At 35.3% G+C, this 19083-nt stretch overlaps 1 protein-coding gene across 11 annotated transcripts in view; it reads right to left on the reverse strand.

The window, feature by feature from the left end:
• The window catches only part of NAA16 (N-alpha-acetyltransferase 16, NatA auxiliary subunit), a 67297-nt gene that overhangs the window by 39697 nt on the left and 8517 nt on the right, over nt 1-19083 (reverse strand). For 10 of the 11 annotated variants that reach the window (XR_010837348.1, XR_010837350.1, XR_010837349.1 and 7 more), the window contains 4 exons: nt 17159-17293; nt 11156-11309; nt 8108-8227; nt 5304-5399 (listed from right to left, as the gene is read on the reverse strand). Coding sequence is in view for 8 of the 11 variants with exons in the window: in XM_059041727.2 (XP_058897710.1) it covers nt 5304-5399; nt 8108-8227; nt 11156-11309; nt 17159-17293 (505 nt within the window). In the remaining 3 variants the exon portion in view is untranslated. Of the gene's footprint in view, nt 1-5303; nt 5400-8107; nt 8228-11155; nt 11310-12806; nt 12838-17158; nt 17294-19083 lie in introns of all 11 variants that reach the window. The other variant, XM_067016999.1, reaches the window with a different exon arrangement.

Here is a 19083-nt window from a genome sequence, read left to right on the forward strand (position 1 = left end):
ACGGTATTTCCAAATGTTTTCCGAATCAACTAGTGACGTATTTCAACAGTCATTCATTCCACCATCATCTATCAAGTACCTACTATGTGCCAGGCATTGTTCCAGGTATCCAGGATATAGCCGTGATTAAAACAAAAAAAATTTTTTAAATTCTGCCCTCATGGAAATTATTAACATTCTAGTGGGTGAGACAGACAGACAATAAAGTAAAATAACATCCATAAGACATCAGACAGAGCCCTGAGGCATGGTAACATTAGAATAAATACCCTATTTGTAACATCAAGTAAATAAATCTCCTATTATTGCTAAACCCTTACCAAAAAGTTTCAGTGTCACTTTTTAAAAGCAGAAGAAATTGAAAAAAATTAATTTTAAATACAAAAGCTCTAACTTTTTGACAATAAGGGTTAATATGTAAGGACATGGATTTGCCCACTCAAAAGAAAAAAAAAGATACACATATGTCATGAATGTTTTAAGCTGAAGTTAAGACTACTGAAATGACCTTTCTTAAGGTTTCTTTATGAATCACATTTTACCAAAATACTCAACAACCCAAGTGGTTATTTTTATTTGTTGTGACTGACACTACTGAACAAAACATGCATACTCAACATATTACAGATGTCACAAATATTAAGAGGAGAAATTTAAATTTTATTGAGTGAAAATTTTATCTAATATAAAAACAGGTTCAACATTTGTTACCTCAACTTACTACGAAGACTGTTTTCAGATGATCTCTAATCTTTATAACAGAGGAAGTGCTGGAAAGATTTGATCTCTAAAACTACTTTTGAATTTTAAGGAAGTAACCATGTATATTCAACCCAGAGTGGTATTTTGTGTTCCTTCGGTATACTTTGTATATAATCTTCTGAAAATCACAGATTATCAAGACTATACAAAATTTTACTCTGGGTTAAATATACATCATTACTTCCTAAAAATCAAAAAGTTTCAGAGATCAAATCTTTCCAGCACTTCCTCTGATATAAAGCAAAGGTTAACAGTATTGTGGCAGGCAGGCAGAGATGTTGTTGCTTACTTCGTGTATGACACTGTCCACTAAAAACCTCAATTTTTCCACTGTAAGATGACGGTACCACCAGCCTCAAGAGTACTCTTTCATGACTCACACAAGATGAAAAGTATACAGCATAAGCACACAGTAACCACTCAATAAATGTTGTCTATCATTTACACCTTGACATCTGATAGCTATTTTATTTCTATAGTTAAGAATGTTTTCCGGGCTTCCCTGGTGGCGCAGTGGTTGAGGGTCCGCCTGCTGATGCGGGGGACGCGGGTTCGTGCTCCGGTCCGGGAAGATCCCACATAACATGGAGCGGCTGGGCCCGTGAGCCGTGGCTGCTGGGCCTGCACGTCCGGAGCCTGTGCTCCGCAACGGGAGGGGCCACAACAGTGAGAGGCCCGCATAACGCAAAAAAAAAGAATGTTTTCCACATTTGCTATCATCTACTGAGAAAACATGCATTTCATCTTCATGTCAGAGGCTACTCTGAACTCCTCTTCAACTTTCTCAATCTATTTAGATCATACTGGCAATTTTACTTAAAAAGACAATGTACTCAGGTCTCAAGTATCCACTATATTGAAAGCCTCTTCTCCCCTTAAACTTTTATTTCAACTGTGCAGCTAGCTATGATAAAGAATGAGGAAGGTCTTATATACTGATATAGAACTGAATTCCAGATACAGAGTTAAGTGAAAAGGAAAACAAGGTGCAGAACAATCTATGTTACTTTTGTACAAAAGGGGGAGGAAAAAGGAAAACTATACATAAACCCTCAAACACATACTTTTGCTTGTATATGCACCATGTATTTCTGGAAGAGTTAAACCATCTACTGGTAACAATGGCTGTCTCTGGGGAAGTAAACTTGGTGGCCAGAGGACAGAGACACAGAAAAGACGTTTCAGTTAAAACCTGTTTTGTACCCTTTTATTCAGAACTGTATGAATGCACTGTCTAAACCAGAAGCCTACACAGCTACTCAACTGCTCAGTCACACACTATATCCCCAAATTACTTACTATTTACCCATCTCATAATTTTTTTCTTTACATATAAGAAAAACTGTTTCACAAAAATAAATAACCTCCCTTCTTCCTATTTTAAACTAATTCTTTAGTACCCCCATAGTCTTTCCTTTGGGGGAAAAAAAGCTATCAATCATTATGTGCCTGACTCAGCCATAAAAAGGAACAAAACTGGGTCATTTGTAGAGACATGGATGGATCTAGAGACTGTCATACAGAGTGAAGTAAGTTAGAAAAACAAATATCGTATATTAATGCATATATGTGGAACCTAGAAAAATGGTACAGATGAACCGGTTTGCAGGGCAGAAATAGAGACACAGATGTAGAGAACAAACACAGGGACACCAAGGGTGGAAAGTGGGAAAGGGTTGGTGGTGGTGGGATGAACTGGGAGATTGGGATTGACATATATACACTAATATGTATAAAATGCATAACTGATAAGAACCTGCTGTATAAAAAAATAAAATTCTAAAATTAAAAAAAAATCATTATGTACCTGTTTAGCATTGTAGTTTGTAAAACAAGTTATCTGACTACAGAGATGCTATGCTAATTCTTCACTAGATGTAGTACAGATTCACATAAAAACTGATATCCCAAAAACCACCGCTAAAATAATGAACATAAACAGCAAGATCAGACTGTATCTGATAACCTGGGAATTTACTCTAAATAATGGTCCATGTTTTCACTACAAAAAAGAAATGATAATCATGTGACCTAATGGAGGTGTTAGCTAACACTACAGTGATAATAATATTGGAATATATAAATGTATCAATCAATACATCATACACGTTAAACTTACACACTGTATGTCAACTATATCTCAATAAAAACTAAAAACAATCCAATGAAACAAAAATAAAATAGGAGCAAAATGTGATTAGCATTCTCGTTTAATACCCTGGATTATCTCCTTCCCTCTTTCTCACTCCTTGGCCAGTGAAGACTAATAGATCACGATGAATTAAACTAGTTATTTTGAAAAGCACTGTTTTCACAGCACTTAACATTTCAGGCTGTTGGAGAATCTCCCCAGGACTTTGGCTGTTCACTAATCTGTAGGTAATAAACATTTTTATCTAAAAACCAGTAAGCCTTTTTCAAAACTTGCATTCTCAAGTTCTATCATGTTTCTTGAAAAAGATCTTATTGCCTTTAATAACGCTAAGATACGTTTCTTATTACACATAAAAATATTTCTAAACAGGCAAAAAAACTTCATGAAGTATTCACCTGTTGCACAGGTACAATTAAGTAGTTGCACAATTTTATATATGGTCCCCAGAGCTTTGTAAATACATGTTAGAACCTCAAATGATGCTGACCTTGAACCCCAAGCCGTCAAGACCCCTCAACTGAGGCCTAGCTTGTAAAAAGATCCTTTTAGCATTTCAAAGACAATGTTCTAGAGGGTCCAGAATGATTCCACGTTAACTCAAATCACACTTTACATTCAACAATTGGTTCCAGGTTATCTTTCAGTAAAAATATACTTCCTACCTTATACACAAAAGGCCACGTATGGTATGATTCCAATTATACAAAACGTCCAAAACCAGCGAGTCCACAGGTACAGAAAGTTAGGTTAGTGGTGGCCTGGTGCAGGGGTTGGGGGCTGGGAGTGACTGCTAGTGGACATGAGTTTTCTTTTTGGAGTGACGAAAATTTCCTGAAACCAGGGAGTGATAATGGTTGTGCAACTCCCTAAGCACATTAAAACACTGAGTTGCACACTTTAAAAAGTGAATTTTATGGTATGTGAGTTATATTTCAACAGGCTGGTTTTTTTTTTAAAGGAAATACAGAAATGTGAGCTCGAACATCTTCCAGAAAACGCTTCTACTAGGGAAATGCTCCTCTCTGTGCAGTACATCCCACCTTGGAAATTCACAACTCATATACTGAAAGTTCTAGGAAGTCCTGCAGAAGCCTGATTGTTGTGTTTAACCAAAAGTTTCCCAAACTCATTTGACTGAAGAACATCTCAGTACACAGGCATCCTCCCTACCAAGCCTATTAACATCCACTGGGACTTAATGTTCCCTGGAAAACATTAGGAAATCTGCCTACTTCATGAAGCTGAAACAAAACAGGGAGGATCAGAATACTATTCATTTACATAAATGAAAGGCACTATTTATTTATTTTAAAAAAAATTTGTATCTACGGTCTAATCCAGTACACTTCTAAGAGGTACTTCATGTATTTTTAAAGTCAGTTAAATAAAAATCTTTTAATTTCCATTAATCTTTTGATAAAAAGAAAATAACACAATTATTTAAACAAATATTTCCATTGTAAATGAGAATTCATTAGAAAATATACTCCTCCCCTCGCCCCATGCCTAGAATAGAGATTTTTAAGTTATATTAGCATTCTAGGGTCTGACTTGTATCAAAAGACATGCCAGAAGCCCCAATAAATAATTCATAATACATAGCACTTACAACTAAAAATAAAAGAAGACTTTAAGAAAAAGGCACAATTTTGCATAAAATCATCAACAAAGTCATTAACTGAAGAGCTAATATACTCTTTACCTCCTATAAGCTCAATAACAGACGAGTTCAGCTACATGCAACATACAACTCAGATCAAGGTCATGAATGTACTATTGTTCAATAGAAGCAAATCATAGAATACATACCACAGTGCTCCAATTTACATAAAGTACAAAAGCAGGGTTTTGTTTTTATTTCTAGGGATACAAAATACATGGAGCTCTACAAAAACAATAGCATGATAAAAGGCAAATTTCAAGAATGCAATCAACTCTGAGGAAAGAGGGCCTTGCACAGCATTGGTGATATTCTTTAACACCGCGGTGGGCAAAAAGAGCTCACAACTCTTTCTTTGAATTTATGTCCTAAAAAGAAGATCTAGAATGTCAAAACTTCTACCACTTAAATCACAATACCTCACATATAATTTGTCATCAATTCTAAGGAATATAATTTACCTTCTAAATATGCTATTTACTCTTTAAAGTCACATAAGAAAAACAATTTTATATAAATAACTTCTGACACTTAAAACCAACATAAAGCTAACAATGTAAATACTCTTAACAACATATGCATAACAAATAAATAACTGATCACTCCCCCCCCCCAAGACTGGTGTAGATGTAAACTCTATTCCAGAAACAAGCTTTTAAAATGTGAATGGTGTTGAGTAATTTCAACAAGTAATTATTAGTGTTACAAAAGATATCCTAATATTACCTGGGACAAGATTCAAAGGTAATCTTCTAGGTGAAATTGCTCTGGGGTGCTGCTTACTAATTTCTTCATAAATTTGAAGCCTCTCTTCTAAAGTGCCTATTATCAGTAAATATGCATCAGATTCAAAGCATCAAAACTTTTATCTATGATAAAATGCTAATAAACTTTAAAAATTATGTTATAAATTAAAAACCACATTATCAATATTAAAGCTGCTCTGAATTTTTGTAAGAATGACATTAAAAACTCTGTGGCAATGAAATAATCATTAAATCACCATTTTAAACCCAAAGTCCAGAGAAAACCCAAATTTCACCACAACAGATTCTACATCCAACTCAAATCATATACACACAAGACAGACTCAAGATACTCTGCACTTCTCTGATATTCCTGCATGCACAACCCACGAAAAAGAAGATGTTCCTTTATAACATATCTTACATAAATCCTCTAACCCAATATAACCCACATAAACCCAACAAAAGTCTATAACGCCTATTGATAGGCTTAAAGAAGCAATAGTTTTAGGGTCATGAATGCAGTATTTTTAAAGATGAACTAAGTTTCTAAGGAAGTTTGACACTTAAAATCTTCAATGAAACTCTATTACAAAGAACTCCATTAGTTCATATCCCTGTCCAGGTACCAAAAAAAGAACCCCATTAGAACAGACTTTTAAAGTGGCAATTACTTCTCCCAAATATTGTGATACAAAATATACTTCTAACAGAAAGTTATATCTTCCCTGTCAAGACCAACCTAATTTTATAGTACTAAATACAGGATCTATATGTAAACTACATTAACAATCTGCAGAATCAGATCTGGGTCTAGTTTATTATTCTAAAATAATATCCTGCATAATTTACAAAGAGAGATTCCATGCATTATTTTACATAAGCAATAAGATAATTTACAGCAGAATTTTTAAGAAAAGCAAACCCATTTTTAAACTATAAGGTTCCAGGTGGATTTTAATTCAGACCACAGAAATATAATTATTATAAAAATAACCCTTGGTGCTAGCAATCAAGCCACTGTAAATGTAGTGTTCAGTATCAAGTTTATAAACACAGCATTTAAAAAGTAAAGTCCGATTTTGTTTAGACTCCTTCCTTCCCCCAATAATACATTTTGGAGCTCCAATGTGGTTGAATTTTAAAAACTGGGATATGTGAAAAATTATTTTCACGTTCTGTTAATGATCTGGAGATGTCATGAAATATTAAGGACCCTTATACTAAAATTTACAAGAAGCCTACTGCATATTTTTAAAAAGCAGTTCTCATATTTATACCTAATCTTAGAGAATGAGACAAACTATGAGTATAAAAAGCATTTTCCCACTAACCCAGATAAAACAAGTCTTATACATGTAGTTACATTAAGACAAAAACCAAACCATTTCAATGCCCTCTTTGAAATCACAAGTTGGAGCTCCAGAACCTACCATGGGGGAGAAAAGGTCCTAAGGAACCGAAAAAAATAGTTTTATAATCAATATATTTTATAGTAAGCATGGATCCTGATATATGGAACATATTACATTCATATTAGTAAAGTAGTTAAGTGATTAACATGCCAGTAACTGGTAGTTTAAAGAAAAATCAGTTATCTCACATTTCCAACCTTCAGACACATGACTTTTGTCCTGTTTTTTTTTTTTAAAGACAGACTACTGATCTAATCAATATTTTAATTTTCATTATTTTCTTAAAAACAATTATTTAAGGAACTTTTAAAAAATAATTTGTGATATAAAATTTTAAATACACACAGAAAACCTGGATTCATGTATACAAGTGATTAAGATACAACAAACAAATTTTTCTCATAGCTCTTCCTACTATAAATGAATATGGGTAGCTACCTACTTACCATACTTTTTAAATTTAAAAATTCTGCTTTTTCAACACCTTCGAGTTTCATAATTATTTCATATTAGTTTCATAATTATTTCAGCCATATACTTACTTACCCATGACTAAATATGATTTTAGCAATATTAAAGATATTTAATTATGAGAATATTAGGGAAAATTTAGAATAATATTCTAGATTTCTGAAAAGGGTCAAGGTTATCAAATTTCAAAAGAAGATGTATACAATTTATTCTACACAAATTAGCCTAGTTTGAAAGTAAAAGAACAGCTCTTATGCTGATGCTATATACAATGTACTCTCAGCAACATTTCTTTGGCCCAATTCTTATTCTTAGAGATTGACAGTAACAGTCCTCGAATTCTTTAAAAATACTAAATAATTATGACATTTCCCAGAAAGGGAATGCCCATTTTCTTCCCCACCACTCTAGTTAGTGTAAATTGGTAACATTTTAATGGATCAAGAAACCTAAAATAATCTGTAAGCATTTATCACTTAAATATAAATATCTGAATTCATTTTCACTACCATGTTTAACCTGTAATCTTCCTAAATGGAAACATGAATGCTAAAACTGAAAATATGCATCCTCAAATATTCTTACAACTTTATATTTTACTATACTTCAAACACTAGCTAAGGGCTTCCCTGGTGGCGCAGTGGTTGAGAATCCACCTGCCAACGCAGGGGACACGGGTTCGAGCCCTGGTCCGGGAAGATCCCACATGCCGCGGGAGCAACTAAGCCCGTGCACCACAACTACTGAAGCCCGCACGCCTAGAGTCCATGCTCCGCAACAAGAGAAGCCCCTGCTCACCGCAACTAGAGAAAAAGCCCACGCAGCCAAAAATAAATAATTTAAAAAAAAAACAAAAAAACACTAGCTAAGAGAAGGTAGGAGAAAAATCATTACATACTAAGTTGTAGAGCTTTTTCCAAGCCTTCATAATAACACCAATTTTCTGCATTCCGATCAATCAAGTTTTTGAATACTTCGCTTGCTTCTTTTAATCGTCCCAATTTCAACAGCATTTCCCCTAAAATTAAGTTTAAATGTCACATTCATTTTGCTTAAACATTAAATACCTTTCTAATCCCAGAGATATCACTAAGCATTATTAGTATAATAGATGTTTATGAAAGACAACTGTATGGTGCTTCTCTTTAGGGCTTGTTGCAGTTTAAATAACTAAACATAGATTAATTCACAGCTTGTCTTCAGAAATGAACCTTCATTTACACATTCTATTATACTAACATTCATTTTTGGCTCCCTCCCACACCATATATATGATATTAACTTGTTAGTAAAAAATATTTGCATTATGCACATTTTTGTACACCCTTTAAAGTAACTAAAGTTACCTTATATATAGATTGGTAAATAATTCTAATGAAATATCCCTGCCTTCCTACTGCAAGATTTTTAATGTACTTTTCCTAATCAATTCTTATGTTAAACAATTCTCCATTCAATTCTCTTACTGTCCTTTCCAGATCACTAAAACTGGAGAAGTTTAACTCACAAAACAATAACACTAAATACCACTTCGCGGCAAGAAACTACACAAACCATGTTCACATGTGGGTCACCTCTGAGACTCAACTTCTTTTACTAAGCCACACCTAATCAAGATAAAAGGGAGAATCTCAAAAAACATATCTAAACTTTCCATCCCTAAGCTTTCCCACTCCCTACAGAATCTGTTTCAAACAACCCTTTGAAATGTCTTTAGTCATACATACTGTTTCAGCTTTCATCATCATCATATTACAGTGATTATTATATATATCATTTTACTATTTATTTTATTATATTGTATATTACTCAAGCTCTACAGTAAGACTAACTAGGTGTAACTACCAGTTTTACCACTTTCTAGCTCTGTGACTTTGAATAACTTACAAAACTTCCAATTTCCATTTCCTTACCTGCAAAATATCACTACATCAGTCTGTTTTCATGATAATCAACTGAAATAATGTACTTAACTTAAAATGGTCAGCACACTACTTGGTACAAAGTAAACACACATAAACATTTACTAGTTAAAACCATAAACAGTACGTTAAACTTAAACTATACTTGAATTCAAAAAATAATAAAAGGACAAAAAAGAACTATGATCGTGCCCCATTCCTCCACAAGAGTAGAGGATAGCAGTTAAAAGGAGTCATGAAAAGAATGAAAGAACCTTAAATGCATATTGCTAAGTGAAAAAAGCCAATCTGAAAAGGCTACATACTGTATGCTTCCACCTCTAATACATTCTGTAAAAGGCACAACTATGGAGACAGTAAAAGGATTACTGGTTGCCAAGGGTTGGGGGGGCAAGGAGAAACAGGCAGAGCAGAGGATTTTTAGGGCAGTGAAACTACTCTGTATGATACTATAATGGTAGTATGTAAAATGTCATCGTACATTTTTTAAAACCTAGAGGGTGTACCACACCAAGAATGAACCCAAATGTAAACTACAGGCTTGGGGGGATGGGGGGGTGCAGGTAGGAGGAACTGTGCATGTGCAGGGACAGAGGGTATATAGGAAATCTTTGTACATTCCACTCAGTTTTGCTGTGAACCTAGAACTGCTCTAAAAAATAAAGTCTCTGGGCTTCCCTGGTGGCGCAGTGGTTGGGAGTCCACCTGCCGATGCAGGGGACACAGGTTCGTGCCCCGGTCTGCGAGGATGACACATGCCGCAGAGCGGCTGGGCCCGTGAGCCATGGCCACTGGGCCTGTGCGTCCGGAGCCTGTGCTCCGCGGCGGGAGAGGCCACAACAGTGAGAGGCCCGCGTGCCGCAAATAAAATAAAAATAAATAAAAATTAAGGGCTTCCCTGGTGGCGCAGTGGTTGAGAGTCCGCCTGCCGATGCAGGAGACGCGGGTTCGTGCCCTGGTCCGGGAGGGTCCCACGTGCCGCGGAGCGGCTGGGCCCGTGAGCCATGGCCGCTGAGCCTGCGCGTCGGGAGCCTGTGCTCCGCAATGGGAGAGGCCACAGCAGTGAGAGGCCCGCATACCACAAAAAAAAAAAAAAAAAAAATTAAAAAGTCTATTTAAATTAAAAGAAAAAAAAGTAAAGGCTCTGAAGTCAGAAAGATATTTTTAGAAATTAACTCTACCTCCTGAAAGGCTGGGCAACTTGGGCAAGTCCTTAACCTCTCTTAGTTTCTTCAAATATAAAAAGGGACAATAAGTAATACCCATGTTAGAGGTGCTAAAAAATTAAGTGAAATTAAGCAGTTTAAGCAATTACCATACTGTGAAACACAGAAGAGTAAATAAACCTTAGCTAGTATTTTTAAGCTTTAGAAGTCCTGCAACTACATGAGATTTTAGTTTTAAACTAATTATTTATTTAGATGGACATTCTATTTAATACAGTGTTACTCAGGAAATGGGTAATTGATGAGCAAATCTATGTATAAAAAAGAAAATGTCTGACTTTGTTGAAAAACATTCTTAACAATTTCTCAGAATCCTGTCTTCTTAATTAGCCCATAATGAAAATAAATGAATCTTGCTTTCATGAGAATCCCAAGTGTCATTTACTCTTCTCATTTTACTATATATGGAGATAAACACTGGGGGAGGCGGTTGAATATGAAGGCAGTATAACATACTGCTTAAGAAAATGGAATCTGGAGTCAAAATCCCTGCACTCAAATCCAGCACTACCCAGATTGCTTAGCTGTGTGACTCTGGGCAAGTCACTTACCTCTCTGTTCCTCAGTTCCTGATCCCTAAAATTGATGTAACAACTACATCATAGGGTTGTTATGAAGATTACATTAATTTTATTATTAAGCCATTACATTAATTAATAATGGCTTAATAATAAAGTGTTTAGAACATTGCCTGATATATAGTAAGTCTCATTTAAGTGTTTGGACATAATAAAGTATATAGGTTTTATTCATTTCTTTAATTGAGGCCAATAAAAAAGAAAAAGCAGTTCAACTTACCTTTAATTTCTTCCACCAAAAGTTTATCACATATCTGTTTCTCATATGTTTCTATATGTTCCAAAGATTCCTGAAATAGATCTGCCTCCCTCATCACTTGATTCTGGTACAGTATCAGTTCACTATATTCATAGTCTATTTTGTTGGGAGGAACCTGAAAAAAATAACCAAATTATCTTACTTATATAATAATATAAAGCAGTTACAGATTTTTAATTTAATTGCTTTCTCAGGACAGTCATTCACACAGACTTTAAAAAGCAACCCACAAGCAGTTACAAATAGAAGAGTGATTAACCAGCAAAGAAGATTAATATATTATTTAAAACAAATAAAGGAGTGGGGACTTCTGCCTACTGCAAGGTGAAGAGGTTACCAAATCCTATTACCAAAGGAAAGTATAAAAATGATTAAAATCCTAAAGAATCTTCCAAAAAAAACTACTAGAACCCATAAAGGAGTTTAGCAAGGTGACAGAATACAAGATCAATATATGAAAATCAATTATACTTCTATATACTAGGAACGAACAATCCGAAAATGAAAGTAAAATAATTTTCACAATAGCATCAAAATGAACAAAACATTCAGGAATAAATTTAAGAAACAAGACCCATATACCAAAGAATACTCAATTGTTTTTTGACTCTATATTTATTCTCCCCAAATTGATCTAAAAATTCAATGCAATCCCTACCAAACTCTCAGCAAGCTTTCAGAAACTGATAAGCTGATGCTAAAATTCAAATGGAAATAAAAGGAACCCTGCATGGACAAAAGAATCTTAAAAAGAAAAAGTAGGAAGACATGTACTTCAAATTTCAAACATCCTTTAAAATTACAGTAATCAAGACAGTGTGGTTGGTATTGGCATAAGGATACACATATAGATCTATGGAACAGAATACAAGGTTCAGAAATTAGCCCTTATAATCTGGTCAACCGATTTTCAACAGATGTGCCAAGACAATTCAACAGGGACAGGTCAGTCTTTACAACAAATGATGGTGGGACAATTTAATATCCATATGCAAAGCCTTAGACACATACTTCATGCCATTTACAAAAATTAACACAAAATGGATCACAGACCTAAATGTGAGCACTAAAACGATAAAAGAAACCTTAGAAGAATAGGAGAAAATCTTTGTGACCTTTTGCATAAAAGAAAAAACAGGTAAATTGGATTTCAACAAAATTATATAAACTTTCCTCTTCAAAAGACACCATTAATAACATAAAAATACAAGTTACAGACTAGGAGAAAATATTTGCAAATGATCTATCTGATAAGGAACTTGTATTGAGAATGTTCAAGAAACTCTTACAACTCAGCTGTAAGACAAATAACCCAACTAAAAAATGGGCACAAGAGTTGAATAGACATTTCATCAAAGAAGAAATACAAATGGCTAATAAGAACATGATAAAATGCTCAATAGCATTAGTTGTTAGAAAAATGCAGAGACACAACTAAAACAGATACTACTACATATCCACTAAGATGGCTATCATCAAAATATTGGACAGTAACAGGTGTGGGGGTGGGTGGAAACTGGAATTCTCACACATTGCTAGTAGGAATGTAAAATGGTTCAGCCACGTAGGAAAACAACTGGGCAGTTTATTAAAAAGTTAAATATATACTTACCATATAACCAAGTAATTTCATTCCTAGGTATCTACCCAAAAGAAATAAAAACATATGTCCACACAAAAACTTATGCACAAATGTTCATAGCAGCATTATTCATAACAACTAAAACTAAAAACAATATATATGCCCATCAATTAATGAATGGATAAACAAAGTGTTATCCATAGACTACAGTGTATCCATATAATGAAACAGTATTCAGCATAAAAAAGGAATGAACCACTAGTACATGTTCTAACACAGGTGAATCTCAAAAGCATTATGAATAAAAGAATTTAGAGAAAAAACACTGCATTTGATTGCCTTTATTCCAAGTTTCCAAAAAGGGCAAATCTATAGAGGAAAAAGCAGATCAGTGGTTGGCTGGGCATGAGTGGAAACTGACAAATGGGCACAAAAGAACTTTTGGGGGTGACGAAACATTCTAAAACTGGACTGTGGTAATGACTACATGACTATAAATTTATCCAAAAAAAATCTTTGAGATGTACAACTAAAATGGGTAAATTTTATGGCATGTATTATTATACCTCAAAAAAGCCTCGTATACCTCTTCATTATACTTATTATTACAAAAAATAAGAAAATTCCACACACCTAATTTTAACCATCAAATTGCAATAACACTGTATTTAAAATGAAAGAGTGTTTATCAAACCCCAGTGAATATGGTACAGTACACCTTCTTATGGTAAGGACTTGATTCCTGGATAAAGACAAAGAACTAGTCTCAATAGAGAATTCTCTAGTTCGCAGTCAAAAGCTAAGGATCTAAGTAAACATGATGAACTTACCACACTCCCTTATGAGAATAAAAATAATAGAGGATTTAAAAATATACTAACCTATGAAAATAGAACATATGAGATTTCAACAAACTTCTGGGAAATGGAAAGCAAATGAAGAATAAGGGATGAAATAAAACAGAAGAAGTTAAAGCCTAGAGTAGCTATACAGAGGAAATCTTCAGGAAGGGTGGCTATCTGCCCTGGAAAACACCAAACAGGGTCGGCATTCTGAAATGACAAGTAAACAGAGGGTGCAGGAATGAGAAATGGGGCTCAAGATTAAGGGATTAACTGAAAGGCTGACCCTGACCCCATTTCCATCAACTCAGCAGCCAAATCCTTGTTTAAAATATTACCCTGTAACCAGGCATCCATCCCACTCAAAGAGTCAAGAGCTCTTCTTCAAAGAAAGCAGATAGCCCCAGAGAACTGGATACTAAGGCGGGGGGGGGGGGGGGGCGGATATTCACTGCAGCATTATTCACAACAGTCAAGATATGGAAACAACCTAAATGTCCATCAACAAATGAATGGATAAAGATGTGATATATATATATATATACACAACAGAATAATATTCAGCCATGAGAAACAAGGAATTCCTGCCATTTGCTGGCTTAAGACACAAAAGTGTTAAGTATATTCCCTAATGTTATAAAGGTAACACTTAAAGAACCAGAAATATTCATATAACTATTACCAGGAGAATGGGGAAGAGATGGTGAGGTGACATAAAAGAACTGTATACTACTCTATTGTAGCAAAAACCGTAGAGAACTCCTAAAATACATATAAAAATGTTGAACGTACATTATTTAGACATATGGCGGGCTATGTTTTTCCATGTCTTCTCTGGATAGCAAGGCAGGGACAGAAAGGTAGAATAGGGGACTGTTATCATGTGTACTCTGTAACGAGAATTACTGGATAAATGAAAAGAGAAAAAATGTCTACCACTCTAGCAGGTAAAATTAGTTTGGCTATCATTCCAAAAAACAATACCTTGCTTTTAGGGTAATGTGTCAAAAGGAAAAGTTTTCATCAAGAAAATACAGAGGATGATGTCAGGAAAACCAGCAGAGTAAAGAAAGAACTCCAAAACTTCACCTCTCCAAAAGAGTGAGGAAAGAACTGGCAAAAACTGTCAGAAAACCTTTTTCAGAACTCTGGAAATTAACCAAAGGCTTATAGCACACCTGGGGAGCATTTACTGAAGAAAACAGCTAGATCTTGGTAAGACCAGGGAGTTTTGTGCCATTTTAACTTGCCCTAATCCTATCCAGTGCTCTCCAGCTACACAGTAGCCTTGAAAAATAAGCTTGTATTCCTGGAGCAGCTTGACAGCCACCAGTGAGAACAATAAAGCTGGAGCTCTTTCAAAGCCTCATTCCCAAAGAAATGTAATTAACTGACCTATCTGTTGGTTCACTGCAAGCCTCCAAGTACAAGCCTAACTCAGAGCTTGCCCAGAGCAAAAAAGCCTTAGGGGGAAGGGAAGGGCCAAAAGTGCTTATTAAAAGTGATTACAGGGCTTCCCTGGTGGTGGAGTGGTTGAGAGTCCACCTGCCGATGCAGGGGGACACGGGTTTGTGCCCCGATCCGGGAGGATCCCACATGATGCAGAGCAGCTGGGCCCGTGAGCCATGGCCGCTGAGCCTGTGCGTCCGGAGCCTGTGCTCCATGCCGGGGGAGGCCACAGCAGTGAGAGGTCTGCGTACCACAAAAAAAAAAAGTGATTACAGGCATGTGTTTTACCTTTATAGTGCCTGAAAGATGGCTAACAGTCAGGGCAAACAACAGACTAAACAAAAACCTTAAAGTAAAAGCTGGGAAATGTGATGTCCACAGGGGCTTTGAAAAGTCACACACATGTACAGAGTTACGCACATGTTCAAGAAAGACCTGAGAAAGCCCTAAACTCTCACTTCTTGCTGACCTTGAGACTCTGACCTTTCACCTTAAGAGGTGAAAGCTAAGGTAGAGTTGTAAACTGCCTGGCTGAGTGCTAAAGCATACATACACCAACACACCCACAGAGAAATTTAACAAAACTACAAGTTGGTTCTTTGACAAGATCTACAAAATTGACAAACCTTTAGCTGGAATGACCAAGAAAGAAAGAGAGATGACTACTAAAATTGAGAATAAAAGGAGGGACATTACCACAAACCCTACAAAAATAAAAAGGATTATAAGGGACTATTATGAAAAGTTGTATGCCAACAAATTAGATTACCTAGATGAAATGGACCAATATTTACATAAGAACTAACACCATCTATCACAAACTCTTTCAAAAGAGGGAACACTTACCAACTCATGCCATGAGGCCAGACACAGACATCAAAAGAAAAGTACAGATAATATCTCTTATTCCAATATCCCTCACTAATAATCAAAGAAACACAAATTAAAAGAATAATGAGTGAATTCCCTGGTGGTCCAGTGGTTAGGACTTGGAACTTTCACTGCTGAGGGCCCAAGTTCAATCACTGGTCAAGGGACTAAGATCCCGCAAGCCGTGTGGCACAGCCAAAAAATAAATTAAAATTAAATAAAAAATAATGAGATAAACTTCTTCACAACCAGAAGAATGGAAAAATAATAAAGCTGACATCAAGTGTCAGTAAGGATATAGGCAAACAATAAGCATAAAACCTTGCTAGCGGGTATGAATATTAGTACAGGTGCTTCAAATTAGTAAAACTAAACAGACAGAGCCACAACTCTGCAATTCCAGTTTTAGGTATAAACTGAAGAGGAACTCACAAATGTGGCTAATGAAACAGCAGACAAGAATATTCACTGCAGCACTTATTTTTAATACAGACGAAGTAGAGTAGATTAACTTTAGCTTATTTATATAACAGAACACCAAACAGCAGTTTAAAATGAATAAACTAGTCAACATGTATCAACATAGCTATATCTCAAGAAATGTTGAATTTTAAAAACTACATGTCATTCATGTAAAATTTTAAATATACAAAATAATAGTTTGTAACTTTCATGGACTTAAACATAATGTAAACATGACTAGAAATGATCTATACCAATTTCAGAATAGTGGCTACCTCTATGGAGGGATGTGGGAGAACTTCAGCTGTTTCTGTAACATCTCTTTAAAAAATAATTAAATCTGGAGCAATTATGGCAAAATGTTAACATCTTTTTAACTTCTCTTGTGATACACAGTATATTTTTTTGTATTTTTCTATTTTACATACATATTAAAATATATTTATTAATGTATTTATATAAAATATAAAGCAATATATATTAGAGAAACAATTCCCACAGTCACAAAACTATTTTCATTTTCATGTATTCTTTTCTTTATTCATTTGAATATTGCTGAAATTATAGTATACAATAATCTTTATATTATTTATTTTGCATTAAGAATTCTTTGTTTTAACTTCTTCCAATTATTTCAAAAAATTTTCAAGTTCTTCCATAGGTCTGAAAGATTAATTCATGCTTGGGGGTGGAGGCAATATAGAAGTTAACTATTTTAGTTTGTGAAGGTAGAAAAAAATGTTAAAATGCAGTTCTTACTTGCTGAGTTTGTCTAAATTCTTCCAATAGTTTTAGTGCCATATCATAATCTTTCAGTAAGTGGTATGCAATAGCATATCCAATCCAGGATGCACGTTGTGTTGGGCGCAACTGAAGAAGCTGATATCTAGTCTCCTTTAAAAAAAAAAAACTTCTTTAATATTTTTTTCACTTTCTTAAGTTTCTCTAAAATATAATTCATCAGTTTTAAGAAAAAATATCCTTAATTCCTTTCTAATGAATTCAATGAACAAACATCTCTGAACTCCAGAATAAAACAGAAATACTTTTTATGTTCCTGATCTAAACTTAAGTTCTAGAATACCCTGTAATGTAATGTCCTTGGGGTCAATGCTTTTAGACTGCCTTATAAAATTACCTTTATATAATGAGAATTTCTTCTGGTAACTAAACATCTCAGAAGAGAGACTAAGATAGCTTTTCATGAAACTAGAGTTTACTGTTTATAATATTGTTATATGAAATCACAACATATTTTACATTACTATAATAGGCCCCAGAGACAGGATGGACACAGCCAGGGAAAACATTCAAACATATGACTGGACTTTTCTGGCAGAAACACCACGGCTGTTACTCTAAGACAGTTCAATATCTGTGACATTAGGGAGAAAACACCAGAAATTCCACCATGGCTGCTCCAGAAGAATCAAGTTACCTTCAGACCAGCAGAAAATCTAACCTCCCTATACAGCTCCCACTTCTTCATAGCTCATATCTGCCTCCAACTTTTAGGCAAGTGCAACTTTGCTTGCCCGAACAGGGTCTCATGAAGAACACTAGCTGCAATGAGTTTTGAAAATGTAATGCTTAGCTTCTGTGACTCTGTTGTTGGAATGGGTGCCGTCCATCCATGCTACATGCCACAAGGAGAACCATGATCAGATCTTTTTAAAAAAAGATATCTTCAACAAAACAACTGAGACAATATCATTCCTCTACATTCATGTGTAAATGTCTGCTCCTTTTAGGCATATGGCATTAAGCTCTACCACTGTATCACCCTTGCTTTCACTGTTGCTGCTCTGTCATTCCCCCACTTCATTAAAGTCTGACTCAGTTTTCATCTCTCTACCAAATTCTGCCATTATTCTGGGCAAGTGCAACACTGTGGATCACCTATCCAATAACCTATCTTCTTAGATCCACGATTTCCTCATCCACAATAATCTCCACCCCACTTCAGGGACCCACTTCCACCACCACACCCTAGACCTTACTGCCACCCAGAAATCCTAAATTCAGATACTCACTCTCGCTACAGCTCCTATGCTGCCAACACTGTCACTCAGTGACCTTCCTGCCCTTGTCCTTGGACACCACCAGTACCTCTAGTTCCTTGAATCCTCCAATTCTAACCACCAGCTCTTTTATCTTCCTTTATTTCACTACCCCTCCTAGCAACCAGTCTCTCGCCATTACTAATTTCTTTAAGGATAACTGATTTTAACTCTCACCAAACTTAGGCTGCTAAGTCCTAATTGAAGAAAAATCACACAATCGTGATGAATGGTACCACTATTAAGCTCAGCAGAACCCTGAAACTTCTGCAAAAATCTATGCAAAGACTTACATGGCAGTAGAAGGACAACAGAAAAAAAGTAAATGAAAAAAATACTTATCTAAACAGAACTATTAAGAGTTGGTAGCCTCCTTCACATGAGAAAGTGAGATAATTCCATTTTGGACATACTGAATTTAGGAAACTAAGTGGAGTAAGCACATGGAGATGCCCAGCAGAGTTGAAGATAACAATGTGAAAAGGCCTGGGACTACATTTATGGCAATCCTCACAATATTTTGTATTTTCTAACCCATAATGAAGAAAGCTAATTAATCTCCACATTTAGATTTTAATTATAAAAGCTGTTTACCAAATCTGTAAATATCAAACCCACAAAGAA

This window comes from Kogia breviceps, chromosome 16 (genome assembly GCF_026419965.1).
Source record: "Kogia breviceps isolate mKogBre1 chromosome 16, mKogBre1 haplotype 1, whole genome shotgun sequence".
In the NCBI taxonomy this organism is placed as follows: domain Eukaryota; kingdom Metazoa; phylum Chordata; class Mammalia; order Artiodactyla; family Physeteridae; genus Kogia; species Kogia breviceps.